The 18,345-nt window shown below is 43.3% G+C and overlaps 1 protein-coding gene across 1 annotated transcript in view; it reads left to right on the forward strand.

The window, feature by feature from the left end:
• The window catches only part of RFX5 (regulatory factor X5), a 71,186-nt gene that overhangs the window by 15,516 nt on the left and 37,325 nt on the right, over positions 1–18,345 (forward strand). The window contains exons 4-8 of the mRNA XM_085637107.1: positions 181–263; positions 2,895–3,014; positions 3,918–4,034; positions 11,334–11,415; positions 12,615–12,813. Coding sequence (XP_085493233.1) covers positions 181–263; positions 2,895–3,014; positions 3,918–4,034; positions 11,334–11,415; positions 12,615–12,813 — 601 coding nt within the window. The remainder of the gene's footprint in view (positions 1–180; positions 264–2,894; positions 3,015–3,917; positions 4,035–11,333; positions 11,416–12,614; positions 12,814–18,345) is intronic.

Raw genomic sequence — 18,345 nt, forward strand, 5'->3', positions numbered from 1 at the left:
TCCTAGTTCCTTGGATATTTGCCAATAATTTTGCTGATTTTGGTAGACCGGTCTAAAGAAAAAAATTTAATCTTAAGCTTGAGTTGAACTTGTTATACATTTAAACAGAGTTTGTTTTAGATCCAGAGATGGGGCATGCTGGATTGTCTATCCACTTTCACACATCTTCTTTCTCAACAGCAAGAAGTGCAGAAGTTTTCCGACAACGATAAACTGTACCTTTACCTGCAGCTGCCGCCGGGACCAAGTGCATCGGAGAAGAGGTGAGAGGGCACGCGCCTTACTGAGGTGACTGAAATGGAAGAGGAGGGCATCGTCCTATACCAGTGTCTCGGGTCTGGGGTCTGGAACACTCAAGTGTGGCACTGGTTTGATTGTTCTAGAATTGCATGTCTTATCTTCTCTTCAGGATAGTTGCTTCCTTGTTCAGTTCGAAACCTCTATTTACAAATGAAATTGATTCTCTCTGCTGGTTGTTCGTATGGCGTTCTCTCTCCACTAGTTCTCTCCCAAAAGTGAAACATGATCACAGCTCACAAGGCTTGTTCTCATTAGTAGCACATTGCACTTTCAGTCAACGCGACATGCACACGTGGCTCATGAAACATCCCCCCCCCCCCCTCCCACCACTGGTCTCAAGAACTGCACGTTTTGGAGAAAATTGTGCTCCCTTATTGGGTGCGTATGTTATTTTCTGGAACTTTATTAAACATGATAAGGTTGTATATGTCACGGGTTGGTGATCGCTCTAGAATTTAGTATGCACGTACCTGCAATTTTATCAACTTTATATTTCTTTCCTCTTTAGTTGATGTGTACAAGGATTTTAATAAGATGATCAAGGCACCCCCTCAAAAATAACTTGGCAGGGAACAGGGGAAAACAAGAAAAACAGAAAACAAAACTACCGAAGTAGTATTCCCTCAAGACCTCTATTTCTTTAAGTAACAGCTTCTCAGAGCTCAAACAAGGGGCATAATAGACATATTTCTCCACACAGAATAGTTACTTGTTATCACATATTTTATTTCATTTTTTCCCCTTTTTTTGTAACTTTTAGTATTTCACATCTTAGAAGAATTTGTTTTGGTATATACAAATATTTTTTCAATTACAACGCGATGACTGTCATCATTCGTCAAATAGTGCTGTACATTCAATAATTATAGTAATTTTAAAATCACATCCAGGGGTTTTCTATAAAAGCAGTCAAGATTGATCATCTTTCCCCTTTACTATTGCAGAATTTTTTTTTCCCCCTCCTTCCACCCGTTATTAAGCAATAAATAACAGGTCCTGAAGAAGATGGTTTTTAAACAAATAGACCATTGAAACGTACGTCGACCGGAGAGAGAGTGTGACACCCCAGCTATCAGCACAGCGACTGAGGGTTGATTTTATCACCCAGTTCTCCAGCTGTGCATGCAGTGTTGTTCTGGGGTGCAGAGAGTGAATGTATTGAGCGTAAGAGATATGATTGGTGAGTTGAGAGAGGTGTGAATGTATGTGGGGATGTGTTGAATTAATCTGTTATTATTTCACTGAATGTGATTTTAAAAGTACTAAAATCATGAATGTACAGCACTATTTGACAAATTATGACAGTCATCGTGTTGTAATTGAAAACATATTTGTATATAACAAAAAAGAAATTCTTCTAAGATGTGAAATACTAAAAGTTTAAAAAAAAAATGAAATAAAATATGTGATAACAAGTAACTATTCTGTGTGGAGAAATATGTCTATTATGCCCCTTGTTTGAACCCTGAGAAGCCGTTACTTAAAGAAATATAGGTCTTGAGGGAATACTACTTCAGTAGTTTTGTTTGGTTTTTACAAGGATTTTAATTAAATAGTATAATAATAATGTTTACCTGTGTTGAAAATCAAAGTGTCTGGAACATAGCTGCCCCATCTCGACACCCCGAAACACTCTCTCGGTGCCACTGAATGTGCACATGTTCACTACAAGATTACATGTGAGATCACAATATACATATAACCAAAAAGCAATCAGGCCCCATTTCATTAAAAGTACAATTTAATTTGAAATAGGTAAAAATGAAAATAGGCAAAAATGGTGGGCGTTTTTAGCAGAATTGAGCTTAGTGAAATAACCTGTAACATCTGTTTTTTTTCTTGTGCAGATTTTGCTGGGAACAACCTGGTGAATTGCACTGAGGATGTGGGTGGAAATTCCTGGATTTACCATACAGCGCAGTATCAGTATTTGCAAATGAAGAATTATTAATGGGGTTTAAGCGCGCGGATTGTGGTGATATGTAAGAAAATGTGTTAAATAGCAAGTTGCACCCTCAGTTCTAGGAATATTGTAGACCTAATTACCTTAGAACCAAGATCAGAGTAGGACAGAAAATAGGCCGGGCACCAAAATAAAAGTAGCCCTCATTAGCGATTCCGATAGATAAAAAAACGTAGCTCACATTTCTAAATCAGGGCAGTTCTGAACTTTTACAGACAAGCTGTGTAGGTGTTACGCTAGATATGGAAGACTGCGTGCATTTGTGCTTGCTGCAGGCAATGTTTGTGGTAATATTAGAGAAATCTACAGTAAAAAGCGGCTCACCAGACCACAAACGGGCATTAAACTGGCCCACATGCTACCTTGTCAGACCAGCTGTTCTGGAACTGCCAGATTGCCCTTTAGATCAGTTTGACTATGTTGAGAACATTTGAATAATGAATGTAAGCTGATAAATTCCTTATTACTGACGACTAAGCGATTGAGACTTATGAGTCTTTTCAAACTGGTGGCAGAAAACCATGCACAGGTGGGTGACCAGGAACTGTACTTGGGGCGTGCCTCTCTTCACCTTTGGATAACCTCTGTACACTGACAAACACTAAGACAATTCTCTCCTTCTCTGCTGCAGCTTAGATGTCAACTCTCTGAGTACGGCAGAACACAAGCGGGCCTGCAACTGGATTCGCAACCACCTGGAAGAGCACACAGACACCTGTCTGCCAAAGCAGGATGTGTACGAATCGTACAAGTGAGTCTTACAAATGCACCACTTCCTTCGAGGATAGGCTGAAACACCGGACAGTGGAGATATTTTATTCATGTTGGGGAACAGAGGTGCAACTAGAGCCCTATTTCGGGGGGGGGGGGGGGGCTGATTCTTCCAGCAATATGCAGAGTGGAGATGCAGGGGCACTAAGAAGGGGTGAAAACACAACAAAGCCTCGTTAGCAAATAAATGGTCTTTTAAAGACCTGTGAATTACTCGGGTGGGGCTGTGTGTGTGCCCGGGAAGCTGTCTCAGTTGGGCTGACGCCCACGACGGGGTGGGCTGAAGCCCTTTGAGCCCAATGGGCGTTGGGCGCCTGTGGGGGAAGCCTACATCTCTTGGGTTTATGAGCAAATGTGTTGGGATAAGAACCGGTGGGCCGTGTGGGCAAACCACTGCCTGAAAGGATGTTACAGACTAAGACTGAGATGTATAAGGGGAGACTGCAGTCAGCACTAGTGCAGGATGGACAGCTGATGACCAAACTGAATATAACAACTGCCGTGGCCCCTTAAGGACTCTATTCTCAGTCCTGCAACATTAAAGGGATTGGCGTCATTGCTAGGAAAGAGAATATGTGTGTCTCCTAGAATGATGTAGATAAAGGGTCTCCTATTGGCATACCTTTATAACCTGGTGTTGACTCACTCATCTAGTAACATAAAGGAGTATTTTACATCATGGGAGTGGCTTGGCCTATTAAAAGGTGCAAAATGGGTGTTCTTGAACAAAATGGGGGCCCTTTAATTAAATTGGAACTGGAGTATAGAGTGTAAATGATACTGTGTACATCAGTATAGCAGTAGATTATGGTAACATACTTAGCACCCATTGATTCTGCTGTGTTGAATGTCTCTGCTCTCCCACTGTATGTTCTCCCTTCAGGCGATACTGTGATAAACTTTGTTGTAACCCTCTGAGCGCAGCTAATTTTGGGAAGATCATCCGGGAGATTTTTCCAAACATCAAAGCCCGACGATTGGGAGGCCGAGGACAATCTAAATATCCTTTTATGTGTGTTTTCAGCTCATTTGAGTCTTTCAGTTGCTTTTCGAAACCCTGACTGCAGAAAAACAAAAAATGTGTCAAAGCCACACGAATGATCACAAATAACCCCTATTAACCTAATCAACCATAAAAAACTGGAAAAAATACTTTGAACAGTTTCTTGGAAGCAGAAGATTAATCACAATAACTAACAATAAATAATAACTATTGGACTAACCACTATAATGTGGTTCTGGAGTAGTGTGCTACCTGCCACAAAGCGCTCCAATGTCTTGTTGGGGGTAGTGAGCCTGTATCATTGCAATTACATTACAATGCAGCTCTTTTGTTCGCCAACAAAGTCCAAAGTGCAGTCTGCCAATTTGCCTGCGTTGTTCGCTGCACTTAACTCTCCAGATCGGCCTTTCAAAGCAGGCTGCGACTACAACCCTGTGGCTGGTCAGGGTGTGCTCAATACGTTTTTGCAGGTGGAAAATTATGTGCATGACTATTTTGGTCTCTGAGATTTAGAGCTACACTTAGATTGGGGAGAACCAGCTCTTTAAATGATTTTTTGGTTAAAACTACTATCTAGTTTTTGGTTAAAACTACTATCTAGGTTTTGGTTTGCTTTTACTGCTCTGTATACACTAAACCAAAATGTTTTGGCAGACTGGAAATTCAAGTCGCGGAGACCCCAAGCATGAATGCTTCACTGTCCGTAATAAAGCAACTCACCATGTCCATGATTTTGAAGGTCCTCTGAGGGTTCCTGTGAATTAGGCTGAGGTTTATCAGACCAATGATTGCTCAATAAAGATTTGGGGCTAGCTGTACTTAGCAGTTTCATGGTTGCAGACGCTCCGATTCAGTGTTTGCGACTGTAAAAATGTGTTTTCAAATGTACTGATCCAATTTTATGGCATTGTGAATGAATACCTATTTGGTGTCTGGAAGAGGCGTCTTGTAGGCATCTCTTCCAAATACTGAATGGGTATGCTTTGTATCAATATTTTCAGACTAACCTCAAGTTGCAAACCATTGAAAAGTTATTGAGCCGTCAAGCAAGGTGGTCACCCATTTCTAAAATGGAAGGGATCCCCTAGGTAGGACCACCTTCCCTTTGTGAGTTAAAAAAAAGTAAAACAGTCTTTTGGTGAAGAGGCAGTGGTCCATGGAATCAATGCTAACTAAAGCAAAAATAATAATAGTTTTTCTTTTTAAAATAGGCCAATTTTCCTCTAAGGAAAACTTTTTAGAAAAAATACATTTTCTTTATTTAATACTAATCACAGACATGGTGGTCTGCTGATCCTAGAAGGTCCCCCTCCCGTGATGGCAAATTTTACCTCGTTATTATTCCTGAGATAGTTCTTATTGAGGCCCACAACGATTCAGAAGTTTTTGGTTTATCAGAATTTGCAACAGTTATTTGTATATCTGGCCCTTGATGCTTTCATTATTCAGCTTGTGAGATTTAGCACCAGCTCACTAAAGCCAGTATTATTTGCTTAGATTGAATTTGCCTTATTTTTGCATCTTGCCACATGCAGGTGACAGAGAAATCTCTAGTCCTGCTCTCCATTGGGTCGATCCCGCGCTACCAGTAGTTTGCATACACCTTCAAAGTAGTTTGCAGTCTTGAGTGCATTTTTAAATAAGCACAGGGTTACATTTTCTTTTTAAAATTACAGAAAAGCTGTGTATATCTTACATTATTATCATCAGACTACAGATAGTAGGGCCTGATAATGAGCAGTGCTCGAGTGAGATTTATGACCGAGGGTAGGACACAGACGTGAAGAACTGATGTATTTTGCTCTTAAATAAAAGTCCATGTCAGCTCAGTATTGGAGCGTGACAACAAATTGATGTTTGTTAATGCTTTTAAATGGGAGGAAATGTAATGAAGAGTTAACTTAATCAATATGTTATTGGCCAATATACACTGTGACATATGTAAAATTTAAAAATGCAGTTATTTTTTTTTATAGGCGAAATTTAAAGTGACAAAAAATATTTCTATGAAACATTGTCTTAATGTTTTTCTCCCCTTTCAATTGTGCCAATTATGTCTTAATATTTTATGAAGAATGTTTCTTTACTTTAAATTGCTTCCATTTAAACAAATGGCTGTATTTTTCAGTTATAAATATGGCACCATGTCTATAGGCCAGTTGGTGCAAGGTGCGTGTTGTTTTTAAATGTGACACTTTCAAATGGGAGAAAGTTTAAATGATGAGTTTTATTGAATCCATATAAACCTAAAGTTAACCCTTCAGTTTAATTTTCTCACATTCCAAACTGTTGCATTTCCATAAAGCTGGAATCTTGCTACCAATAGCTGGTAGATACAGTGTCGATATTTATACCCGAAAAAACACACTCCGTCCTCTGTCCTATCCCACACAATAAATCTTATTCCCCATAAGCACCCCCAACATAGCAATCTCAGGGTATGAACACCCACACCTCACCAATGGATCAGTATTCTATTATTGTCTTGCCTCCAATAAACTCAAACACCTCCCTTTAAACTGATAGCCGAAGGGAGCGTAACAACCTTGGGCAAAGTCAACCAGGGACTGCCATTGAGTATCAAATGTGTGCACCATGTTGCAAAGCCCCCAAGCCAGTTTCTCCATAGTAATCAGTGCCCATAATCTACTTGTCCATTCATATTTTGCAAGAAATTGTGGGTGATTTCCATTTCTGAGCTAATAGCTGTTTCGCTGCAAGGATTAATTACCAATTGCCCCATGTCAGATGGTCATATCCCACAAGGTAAAGGCTCAGGATTGTAGTTCCGGGGTCTGGGTGTAAAGGATAGCCTATCACTCCCCTAATATGGCTAAGGACCTCTTTCCACAGCCATTATTTTTAAGTGGGAGAAATTTAAAGTGCAGAAAAATGTTCCATATTATGAACATTTTTACAGAACATTTTTCTGTACGTTAAATTTCTCCCATTTAAAAAAATGGTTGTATGTTTGTGTTACACATGTAACGGTGCCACACATGGTGAATGGTATGTCCTGTGCCACATGTACATAGGACACAGGCTGTCATTCACCCATACATCTCTCTTTCATATGCACATATGTTCATGCGGTAAACATCGTTTACTACGAAACCGGAATACTGCATGCCTTTACAACGCTGTCTTTACAACCACCGCATTGTTACAATGCATGCCATTACTCTGCTAGTCGGAACAATGACTTGCTCTGGGGGTCAGAAGGTGTTGGATTTTAAATCCAACACCTTTCCTTCTGTTTCACTGACTGGAGATGGAATGCTTGCATGCTAGTTAACGTGGCATATTCGTTCATGCATCCCCAAAGACCACGCTCTCACGGGTGCACATGGCTGCCCTGCCATAGTGCCCCCCAAGTCAAAGTATTTTGTTCAAACCATAATATCTGGCTCTAGGGACATTAGACTGAAATTCAATTAAACTGGGGGTGTCCGGTAACACTGTGTGTGGCTCGGCCTTCAGTAGCTCACAATGATTTTCACTGATCAGAAGTACCTCTCACTACAGAAAAGGTTGGACGTCCCTGCTCTAGTCAAGGTAACAGTTCCAAGGGAATGGAAATGAGACTTCAGAATGAACACTACAGTTTATAAGCAGTTTGTAAAGGACCAAACAGAAGGCGTGTCCTTCGGCCAGAAACAAAGTACTTTGTGTGCGCTGTAGCAAGTTATTCGCTAAGGGCAAGATTCACAAAGTTTTTTGTGAGTAGTCAAGTCTTATAACTGACTCAGGTTTGTCTTAATCCTACATTTTCATAAATAAGACACTTTCTCATGGAAAAAAATATTTGTGAATAATATCCTAAAATATGAATGATGCAATTTATATAATATAAGTTAGGCCAAGGGTTGCTTTGGATTAAAAATACAGATTATCACACTAATGTAGCACCCTTAATGAACTGAAATATCTCTGGATGCTGATAGCGGATATTCAGGACCGTTAATGAAGAGCGAACCCTGAATCTGCCTTGTCAGGATACATACCTGTGAACTATACTTAACACCTGATCCATGGGGTTTGGGGGGGGGGGGGGGATTTTGATCCTTTGAGCTGAAATTACTGCCAATGAACGTCACTGAAATTAACTAAAAATAGAGAACTGCAGTCTTGTAGAATGCCACTAGATGGCGGCCACTCTCACTAAATGTTCTTTATTTACGTTATACCTGGATATTTTTGCAATGAATACAGCACCTGGTAAGTACTGATACCAAAAGGTGCGGTTTTTACCGGGTGCACATCCGGTTCCGCACCTCAGAATGGGGGATTTTGAGGGAACAGTCTATGTTTTACCACTTTCTAAGTTGTTAAATCTGCAGTGCTTGGTATTTTCCCTGCACAGATCCTGTAATTTATTGACATAAGAGCATTCGTCTAGCAAGCTTTAAGTCTATTTTGTGGGCTTTGGCATTTGGTTTTTCCAGAGTGAATCCAATGGGAAGGCTTCCTTGGGCACAGCTGGTCTCTAAAAAAAAAAATGGACGAGAATTTACTAGGGCAAATAATGAGTTATGTGATGAACAAGAAGAGCCCAAGATACTACAGTTCCTCCTTATTAGGTTACAGATTTTATATAGCATTTCCCCTCTCAAATCGGAAAGGAAAGACCATATGCACCACTGCGTTGGGAGATTTTAAAAGCCTTGAGACTAAATGGCGCAAAACAAAAAGACTAGATTTTTGGAAGTTTAAACTCTCACTCCAAGCGCATAAAAAATTATTAACAGGACCGAACAAGCAGGCTAAAGAACCTTTTAATAGAGTCGAAGCTTCAACAGTCATAGTTGAGGCAGGCCTTGACTAATCCAAAGGGCTTTATATTTGACTCACAACACGCTCAATGACAAAGCTCAACAAATCCAGAAAGAGGCTTCCAAACAAGTTGTTAGTCTAAACAACTGTGAACAGTGCTTGATTTGAGCCGGTGGTTTCCGGTGCTCAGCACCCGCAGTTAATCATCAACACCGGCGCCTTTCAGGAACACCAGTTAAGGACACGTTAATTTACAGGGAGATTAAGCGATTTGCCCAGAATCACAGGATGTTGACCTGACAGCCCCATTAATTCTTCCAAGAAGTTAGAGAGGGACTAGAACCACCGTTTTATATGACAAGATTATAGCCAGCTCTGTATAATATGATGTGTTTTAGTCAAAAGACAATGGGGCAGCTTATTTGAATCTGTGTCGCAAGATTCATTAACCAGTCACAATGCCAAGGAATAGTTCATGGATGTCTGAAGAAATCAGTTTATTAATCCTTGTTAAAGAAAACTTCAAGGGATCCTGAAGACTTAAAAATACTATTCCTACTGCAGAGTCATTTTGAGGAATTCAGCTGGTTAGATGTCTATGGACTTGAAATAGAAACCACATTAGTGGCACTTTTGAATGACGCCACAAACACAAAATGACATCCTGATGGCTAGAGTCAAAGAAGTGTCTCTTATTATCCTCTTAGATCTGTTGGACTATTTGTTGGCCACATTAGGTGGGGATCTATCACGCGGTGGAGTTAATGGTGTACTTTGGAGTCCCTCATGTATCCACAATGTCAGTTTTTAACATTTTTATATCCTGGCTCATCAGAAGCCTTCATGAAAAAAATTACGGTACCATTCCTATGCCAATGACACGCAAATGCATATATGTGTGTGTGTGTGTGTCAGAAGACCACAAGATGAATTTTAGGTCCTGAAATCAGTGGCAGCATGGATGAGGTACAGTGGGCTGAAGCTCAGGGGAGCCTAGACAGAGATACTCCTTAACCTGGTTAAGGGCAGTAAAATCCACTTCAGCAACTAGACGAACCTTCCACAGCCCCAGCTTTATGTAATCTTCCTACATAACTTGCCAGTCATATTAAGAACACAGGTGTTATTTGAGATGCACAATTAAATGTAAACGCAGCTGCTTCTGTTTTAGACTTCTCACACAATCTATTCCTTAAAAATCACTCTATGATTGTAAAAGTAATCATAAATTAAAAATCTGATTACAGTAATACCATTGTGAGTTCTTCACATTACCAAACTGTATGGTTCACAAAATGGAGCCTCCAAGCATATTCTCAATGTCAAGAAGGCAGAGCGTCGCGGGAGGAATTCAATTCCTTCATGGCTACAGGGCAGGAAACAATTTTAGTCAAGATTCTGGGCCTAGTCTACAAATGTTGCAAATCCTAGTCTAACGTTATTCCCAGGAAAAAAATGAGGAGAGACTGCTCTTTGATGTTGTCGGAACTGTGAGTTTTCTGTTGCAGGCACAAAACAATGGACCGCATTCACAATAGGTGTTAAAAACAGATCCACCCTCCTACGTGATAGAAAGTACCTTAAGACCAAGGTTTTTGCTTAATAGGGCAGTTTAGTGCTCACCTAATCCTCTGATCCTTTTTGTTTTATTAGTCGGTTTGTGGCAGACAACTGAAGGTAATTTATTTTGTAGATTACACCATGTAGATAGTAAAAAAAAATAATTCCTACAGGTTTTGCCATGGGTAATTTGTTCAGCGTTTATTTATAATGTCAGTGCTTTCAGTTTGCACCCCAACTGGGATGAAGAGTATTCGTGAATTGGGGGCCCTAAAGTGTTAAAAATGTTCACACAACCTGATCTGAGTTACCTGTATGTTTTCATACCAGATAACATAGATTTGAGAATGTGATCCTGGTGCACGGACGCAGGATATTCACTGGAAAATTAAGAATATTAAATCGCCTGGCCTGAAACAAGAAACTATTAACCCCTTCGATGCTCATGACGGAACTGTTCCGTCATGAGCATCGGTTGAGCTGTGCTCATGACGGAACCGTTCCGTCATGACCACGCCTGCGCTAGAACCCTTCAGCACCGCGGGGGAATCCGCGCAGCGCTGAAGGGGTTAATGGTAATGTCAAAATGGAGTTTGAAGCCCCCTTGGTGTAAGCTAACCCCATCTCCTTTCGCCTAGAAAGGGCAAGTTTTAAAAGTTTAATTTTTGTGCTGTTATCATATTCCTTGCCTTCTCAGCGCAGTCTGTACATACTTTCATTTCTATAACTTTTTTGGCTTTTTTTGTTTGCTCTTGTGATGGCCTGATGTTGCTTGCTCGTTTATGTATATCAAAAAAGAGGACACACTGGGTTTGTCCTCCTGAACGAAACGCTGCTTGTTTATGACCAACTCCTAAGAAATTTGCAGATGAGTTTATATTATTCCAGAGAGGAGGGAAGTGCCAATGGCCGCGTTTCTCACCTACTGCAGGATAAAGCGAGAGTTCCTTAACACATTTTAACATATTGCTACAGTGGCATCCGGCGAAGGACTGTGGTGAAAATGCCATCGCTCCCCAGCTTAGACCTGAAGACTGCAGACACCGTAAGATTATTTAATATCCATTATTTCAAGTGGAAACTGGCTAGAGGAAATAGAGAACAGATTGAGACTTTTAGATATTCATTAGGGAGGGTATTATTCGTTATTGTGGGCGACAAAATAAGGCATGGGGCCCTAAACGTTTTCATTTTAATTCCCAGAGGAATCTTTGCTCTCTAATACACAAAAAAACCTGAACAAATACACCAAACTAGGCGTTATAGCAGAATTCTAATTAAGGAAGTTTTTTTGCTTAATTTGGTGTAAATCTTTACATTAGTTTGCAAGAAATTGGCATTTCAAAATTGTTTTGATATGACCATAAAGGGTTTAAATTATAGAGATATTTGGTCTTTAATTCTTGGAGGCCTGCAAACCTGGATTCACAGTCTCACGTGAACTGATACTCAAATGTGGTTTGATGAAGGCTCTTTTTTGTGTTGTCCATCTTGGGTCTGTGTTCCTAAAGTAAACTCGCTGCTTGGCTGGCTGTAACGGCAGGAAAAATTTTGTGGCCACGATTACAGACGTCCCCAAGTCTTGAAAAATAAATAATAAAAGGCGCCATGAGGGGCATGGAAAGTATCCTGTGATCCCTGGCTAAAGTACCTACATTCCTAGTTCTCCATCATATGAATCTTCATTGATATGACGAACAGCCTACCCACCGTCTTTTGGTTTAAATGGTGCCATAATTGATTAAGGACTAGGAATTTGCTACCTTCTCAAAATGATTTGAACTTCAAATGTTCATTGTTGGGTAGGAGAACTGCTTGCCTTTTTAAGAGCAGTTTTATTTTTCAATGCATTGGAGCTGCTGTCTACTCAGATCAGTTCCTTTAAATTCCTTCACATTTGTCAATTAAAGGGGGGGTTGGGTCTGATTCTGTGTTAATGGTTAATGTTGTGCTTAGGTGCACAAATGCAGTGATCAGTGGTTGTGCTCAGTGAATATGGCTATGAACTTGTATTAACTGAAATTCTATTATTGAAAGCAGGGCTGGACCGAGCCCTGTTCGCTTCACAGGTCTGAAATTCTCATTTTGCCATTTACAGCTTTAGGATTAGCCAATAAGAATCAAAGCTTGAAATGTGCAAAACGATCTAACATAAAGTGAAATACATTTCTCGTGTGCTGTAGGCTGAGGTCCGTTTCCAGTGGTCAATTCTTTTATAATGTGCTTTGTTCTCGTTTTAACCAGTCGGAGTTGACAGATGTGGTGCATTCCTACAGCACCGATGTTGTCGAGGCCTCCTGCGCTCTCATCTGTAATTGGGCCGAGAAGATCCTGCAGCGTTCCTTCGACAATGTTGTGGAGATGGCACAGTACCTCATACAGCAGCATATCATCAGTCCACGCTGCCCCAGCGCCAAGCTCGTCATGTCCATGGTGGTGTCAGGTCAGTCTTCCTTGTGCTTTCAGTAATGGGCCAACGCATTGTTGTGGTTCCTCTTCTGTGCCTCATTTGATCCACCGGTTCAATCCTTGTCCTGTTCATTGTGCTGTAAAGTCAGTCTCCCAAGTCCCTAATTGGAGGTGGCACACTTGCCCTGTTTTTGTTGTGGTTAAGTCAGGTTTCGCTGTGTCTGTTATTGCGCAAGTGTCTTGTTTGTCATACGCATGGTGGTTTGAGCTCAGTTTTCCCTGTCTCTTTAATGTGACCCCGCCACACCCTTTCATCTCAATAGCGTCTTCTAAGCAGCTTCCCAGTGCACCTACCCTGATGAGACAACCCCATTCTGGACATCTTTGCTTGATCCTAGGAAGTTGGTAGGAAATGGCATGCTCCTAGAATGCTGAGCTAAGATCATTAGTTCTAAAGGGTTTTACTGAAATTGTAGTCTCACAGAATTGTGTGCTGAAATGAGAGGCTTCTGGAATGCTCTTTTGAGATGATAAGCACGTTGAATGCACAGTGCTGGTATCTTGTCTTCAATAAAGTGATACACAACCGAAGAAATTTGTGATTTCGTTTAAATTGCATTGAACAAGCACAGGAGCAAAATATATATCTGAATGGTGCAAAATGCAAAGTTAGATACATTGAATGTGTTTCAAAATTGGACATTTTGAGGTTTAGACATACAGTAGTGATATTTTCTGTAGCAGTGTTAATGGATACATTTAGGCTGGCTATAAAAGTCCTGGTTTATTTGGCCTAACTAAGGTATGAGTCTTGTGATGCATTGACATCAAAGGCAATGAGGTGGGTTTTCTGGCATGCACTGTGAAATGGATCTATTGTCTGTCACACCATCCTGCAAAACCTCTGTTGCTTCTCGTTTTGCTGGCATCTTTACCAGAGGGTTGCCTCAGGTGGGCTTGGGCATAGTTTCTGCAGAGCGAGAATGCTTCAAAAGTGGGCGCCACAATAGGAAGAAGGGCTCTAGGTACCATATTGGAGATGGATATTAAGTCCGGGGTTATAAAAAGGAAACTAAAGCTCGGCTTGGATATGAGACCCTAGGTCACAGTTAGGAATCTGCTCTAAGCCCAGATTTTAAAGTTGGATGTTATGGCCAGAGTTTGGGATGTGGCACTAAAGACTTAAATGGGAGACAAGGACAGGGTGATATAAACAAATCTGGTAGTCAAATGTATTGGAGCAAAAAAAAAACACATTTAGGGGTGGCACAAGGCATACCGCATTAGGAGTTGGGAGGAAACATATTGAAGCATACTCACTCAGGAATGGGAAAAACCACACTGGCATAGTAATGAGCAAGAAGCACACTGAATCAGGGCTAGACAGAAAACATTGACTCTGGAATGGAGGGGGAACACACTGGCTCAGGAATGGGTAGGAAAGGCATTAGCCTAATGAATAGTGCAGGCTGAAAATTGGACAAAACTAGGAAGAGGAGGGAGTAGCATGTGTCTGCAACATGTAGCATGCTGTTGTGGGGCTGGCTGTGGGTCATGCTCCAAAGCGGTCAGGTGGCTTATGGGGAAATAGGAATGTAAACAAAACGCTCAAAAACAGTACAATAGAAATACATGTTTTTAACTATTTTTTTATCCATAGTTTTTCATCGTGGAAAAATGATCACGGTGACTTAGGTTGAAGTTTAAGGTTGAAAGTTTTCAAATATGTTGGAGGTATACTGACTGTTCTAGATTCAGTGTGGAGAAAACAATGACTGACCAAGTCAATCAATCAAGAAATCTTTATTCGATCATTGTAGACCATAAAAATACATATAACATAAATATCACATATACTGACTAGATACTTAGTTACAGCAGAGAGGAAATTAATACAGACATAAGGACAATCTAAAATCGTATTACCGACCACGGATTAAAACATAATAAAATGTACGTATAATGTGCTAGTGCCATAGTGCATTATCTAAAACAGATTCAGACTTTTACAATAAAATTCCACTTTTAAATACATACCAAAACTGCCCCATGAGGTGGGGTTGGAGGATGGTTCCTCTTGGCCTTAATGACCAAGTCAAATAAGTCTTTATCCAGCTGCATTTGCTTTGTTTGTAGAAGTGGGCCATTAAGGCCATGGGAATAGGGTGTTCGAGGCATGTGGGCTGCTGAATTCATATCTGTGCATAGATCGCCGCCTAGTGTTGGGTCCGGATGTTTGCACGTTGTTGTCCTGGAAGAGTCTTCGAAGTATCCTTGGATAGGTGACTCCTCCCCTGGACTACAGTGCGCATGGGCATCCTCTCCATCCTCAGATTGTTTTTTTCCGCCATTGGGTTCGGATGTGCTATCTTAGCTCAAGTTAGGAAAAAATTTTGTCGAGGCCACAAGGCCTTTAGTTCGCGTCGGTACTGTTTATCGATCGGTTTTCGATACTCTCTGTTAGTTTACTAACTTTCAGCACCGACTTTGTTCGCATTTACCTGCCCATCAACTACTTCGACGATGGAATCGAGGACGCCATTCAAAAGGTGTCCGGTATGTAATGCGAAGTACCCACACATCGACGTCCATCCGGTGTGCAACAAATGCCTTTCGCCGGACCACGACGAGTCGACATGTATGGCCTGTGCCCGGTTCCGTTCAAAGAAGACTCTGCGGAATCGTCGAGCGGCGAGGCTCGAAGCGCAGCACGCGGCACCGGCCCCAGCTGACATCTTCGACGACGCGGACGACGTCGAAGAAGTAGAAGTCTTACCCTCCAGTCCCGTTTCCGACCAAGAACCCGGATCGGACGAGGCCGACGAGTCACTCTTCCACAGAGGTGAAGACGACACCGAGGTAGGAGACGACGAGGAGGCCTTAGGGGCCGAAGAGAGTAGCTCCGATGATGAACAAGGCCTACCTGTTCAAACCGAGAATTCACCAGTGCCACAGACTATGGCTCCGGTCGAGGGATCGCCTTCGGGCCTTACCCGAGACCTATCACGCAGTCCTTCGGCCCCGCCCTCGGGCCCGGCCTCGGACGTTCAGCGGCAGCCATTACCGCTTAAGCCAGCTGGTTTCCCTTCCACGAAACCGAAACCGAAAGCTGCTCAGGTTCCTACGAAACCGAAACTGAAAGTGGCGCTAGTCGGATCGAGGCCTTCAACACCTTCGACGCCGGCGCACCGTGTCGGCACCGACCGCACCAAGGGGGACTTCGGTGCCGAACTCGAGACGGGCGACATGGGAGTCGACAAACGGAAGAAGGCCATCGGCGCCGAAAAACCTGCTCGGTTACCGGCGTCGACGCCACCGACACCGAGGGCCGTCCCGCCTGCTACGCCTCGCAGCACTCCCTCGACGACACCGAAACCTCACGTGTCGAAGACGTCGACGGTGATCTCCGCACCTCGGCTCGATGCACCACGGGCGCAGAAGATATCTGCAGCCGCCTCGACGACCCTGGCGGGGGCCACGACCTCTAAGGCGCCCCGAGTACGGCCTGGCGCAATGCCAGGCTGCAAAACCAAGGCTGCCCTCCAGGACCAGTCGGGTTCGATCGATCCAGCGGTTTCGTCGGTGCCGACCAGCATTACCTTCGGCTTGCCTCCATCCACAATCCCGAAGGCGTTTCAACTCAGGACACAGGCCACCAAAACTGCGGTTACGCCTGTCGAGCCGTCTCCGTCACGCGTCATCGACGCCGACACTGGCAGGATGATTCTCCACGACCGAAGGATAACTTCGGAACCGCCATTGGAACCTTTCAGGATCCCGCTAAAGAGGAAGCTGCCTGTGGACACAGAACCTCTCCTGTATGAACCCTTTCATTCACCCTACCAGGATCCACACCGGGCCTCCCCCACACGCTCCGACACGGATGCATTGGAGGACTACATGGGTGAACAAGTCCCCTACCATGTGGACACGGACCCTGATGACCAGCAGGACCCTGACCAAACTTGGGGCGACCCTGCAGACCCCAGTGCACCTCTTGATGCACAGGACCCACAACTATATGGGGCAAAAACGTCACCCACAGAGGATACTGCGGCGTTCAACGCTCTGATTGAACGGGCGGCGAACAACCATGATGTACAGCTTCACTCTGATATCATCGAAGATGACTTTCTAATGGACACCTTTGCATCCTCAGAAAGACATGTAAAGACTCTGCCAATGTTGAAGGGGGTCCTTAAGCCAGCCACTGACATTTTCAGGGAACCCACCAGGGCACGAGTGATAAACCCCAGGATCGATAAGAAATACAGATCAGCACCTGGGGATCCTACTTACATCAGAGGACAATTACCACTCGACTCCATCGTTGTGGCGAATGCCCGCAAGAGGGCACACTCGCAGACAACGGGTGACGCTCCTCCCCCGGACAAGGAGTCCAAGGTGCTGGAGACCTCCGGCAAGCGAGTTGCCGCACAAGCTGCAAGCATATGGCGCATAGCTAACACTCAAGCGCTCCTCGCTCGCTACGATAGGGCGCACTATGACACAATGGAGCAACTCCTTCAACACCTCCCTGACCCCTACAAAGAAGGTGCAGAAATCCTTATCAGAGAGGGACAGCTACTCACAAATGCTGCCATCAAATGTGCACTAGACGCTGCTGACACGGCTGCCAGGGCCATCAACACTAGCGTCATCCTACGACGTCACGCCTGGCTACGTATCTCAGGATTCAAGCCTGAGGTACAAAACAATATCCTTAATCAGCCCGTCAACCCCGACTTTTTGTTCGGGCCTGAGGTTGACGCCACCCTCGAGAAGATAAAAAAGGACACGGACACTGCAAAGTCCATGGGCGCCCTACAAACTCAGTCCTTTCGGAGCGGCTCCTTTCGTCGCCCCGGAAACAAGGGAGCAGGCAGAGGACAGGGGTCACAACAAACATATAACAAGGGTAATACGCAGACCACCTACGATAAGAACACCCGGGGTGGCTATCGTGGCTCCAGTACCAAGGGCAGAGGACGTGGCTACGGCAACACCAGGTCCTCCCCCAAGAACAAGCAGTGACGCCCTCTCCCTTCCTCCCGACCACATAACACCTGTCGGGGGAAGGCTACAACGGTTCCTGTCCACGTGGAACTCCATCACCACGGACAGGTGGGTCAAAGATATTATAAAATACGGTTACTGTCTGGAGTTAACTTCCACTCCACCCACAATACCACCAAGAAACCGTCCTATGTCCTCAGAGCACTTGACGCTCTTACAGCAAGAGGTAGAAAGTATGCTTCTAAAAGGCGCTATCGAGGTCGTACCCGTCCACGAGCGGGGCACGGGGGTTTACTCCCTCTACTTCTTAATTCCAAAAAAGGACGGGTCGCTCAGGCCTATATTAGACCTGAGACCCCTGAACCAGTACATTCTTTCGGAGCACTTTCACATGCTCACTCTACAGCAAGTCCTTCCGCTTCTCCAGCAGGGAGACTTCCTAGCATCACTGGACCTCAAGGATGCGTATTTTCACATACCCATCCACCCCTCACACAAAAAATACCTCAGGTTCACTGTTCAGGGGCAGCACTATCAGTTCAAAGTCCTT

The sequence above is a fragment of the Triturus cristatus genome, chromosome 12 (assembly GCF_964204655.1).
Source record: "Triturus cristatus chromosome 12, aTriCri1.1, whole genome shotgun sequence".
NCBI lineage: Eukaryota > Metazoa > Chordata > Amphibia > Caudata > Salamandridae > Triturus > Triturus cristatus.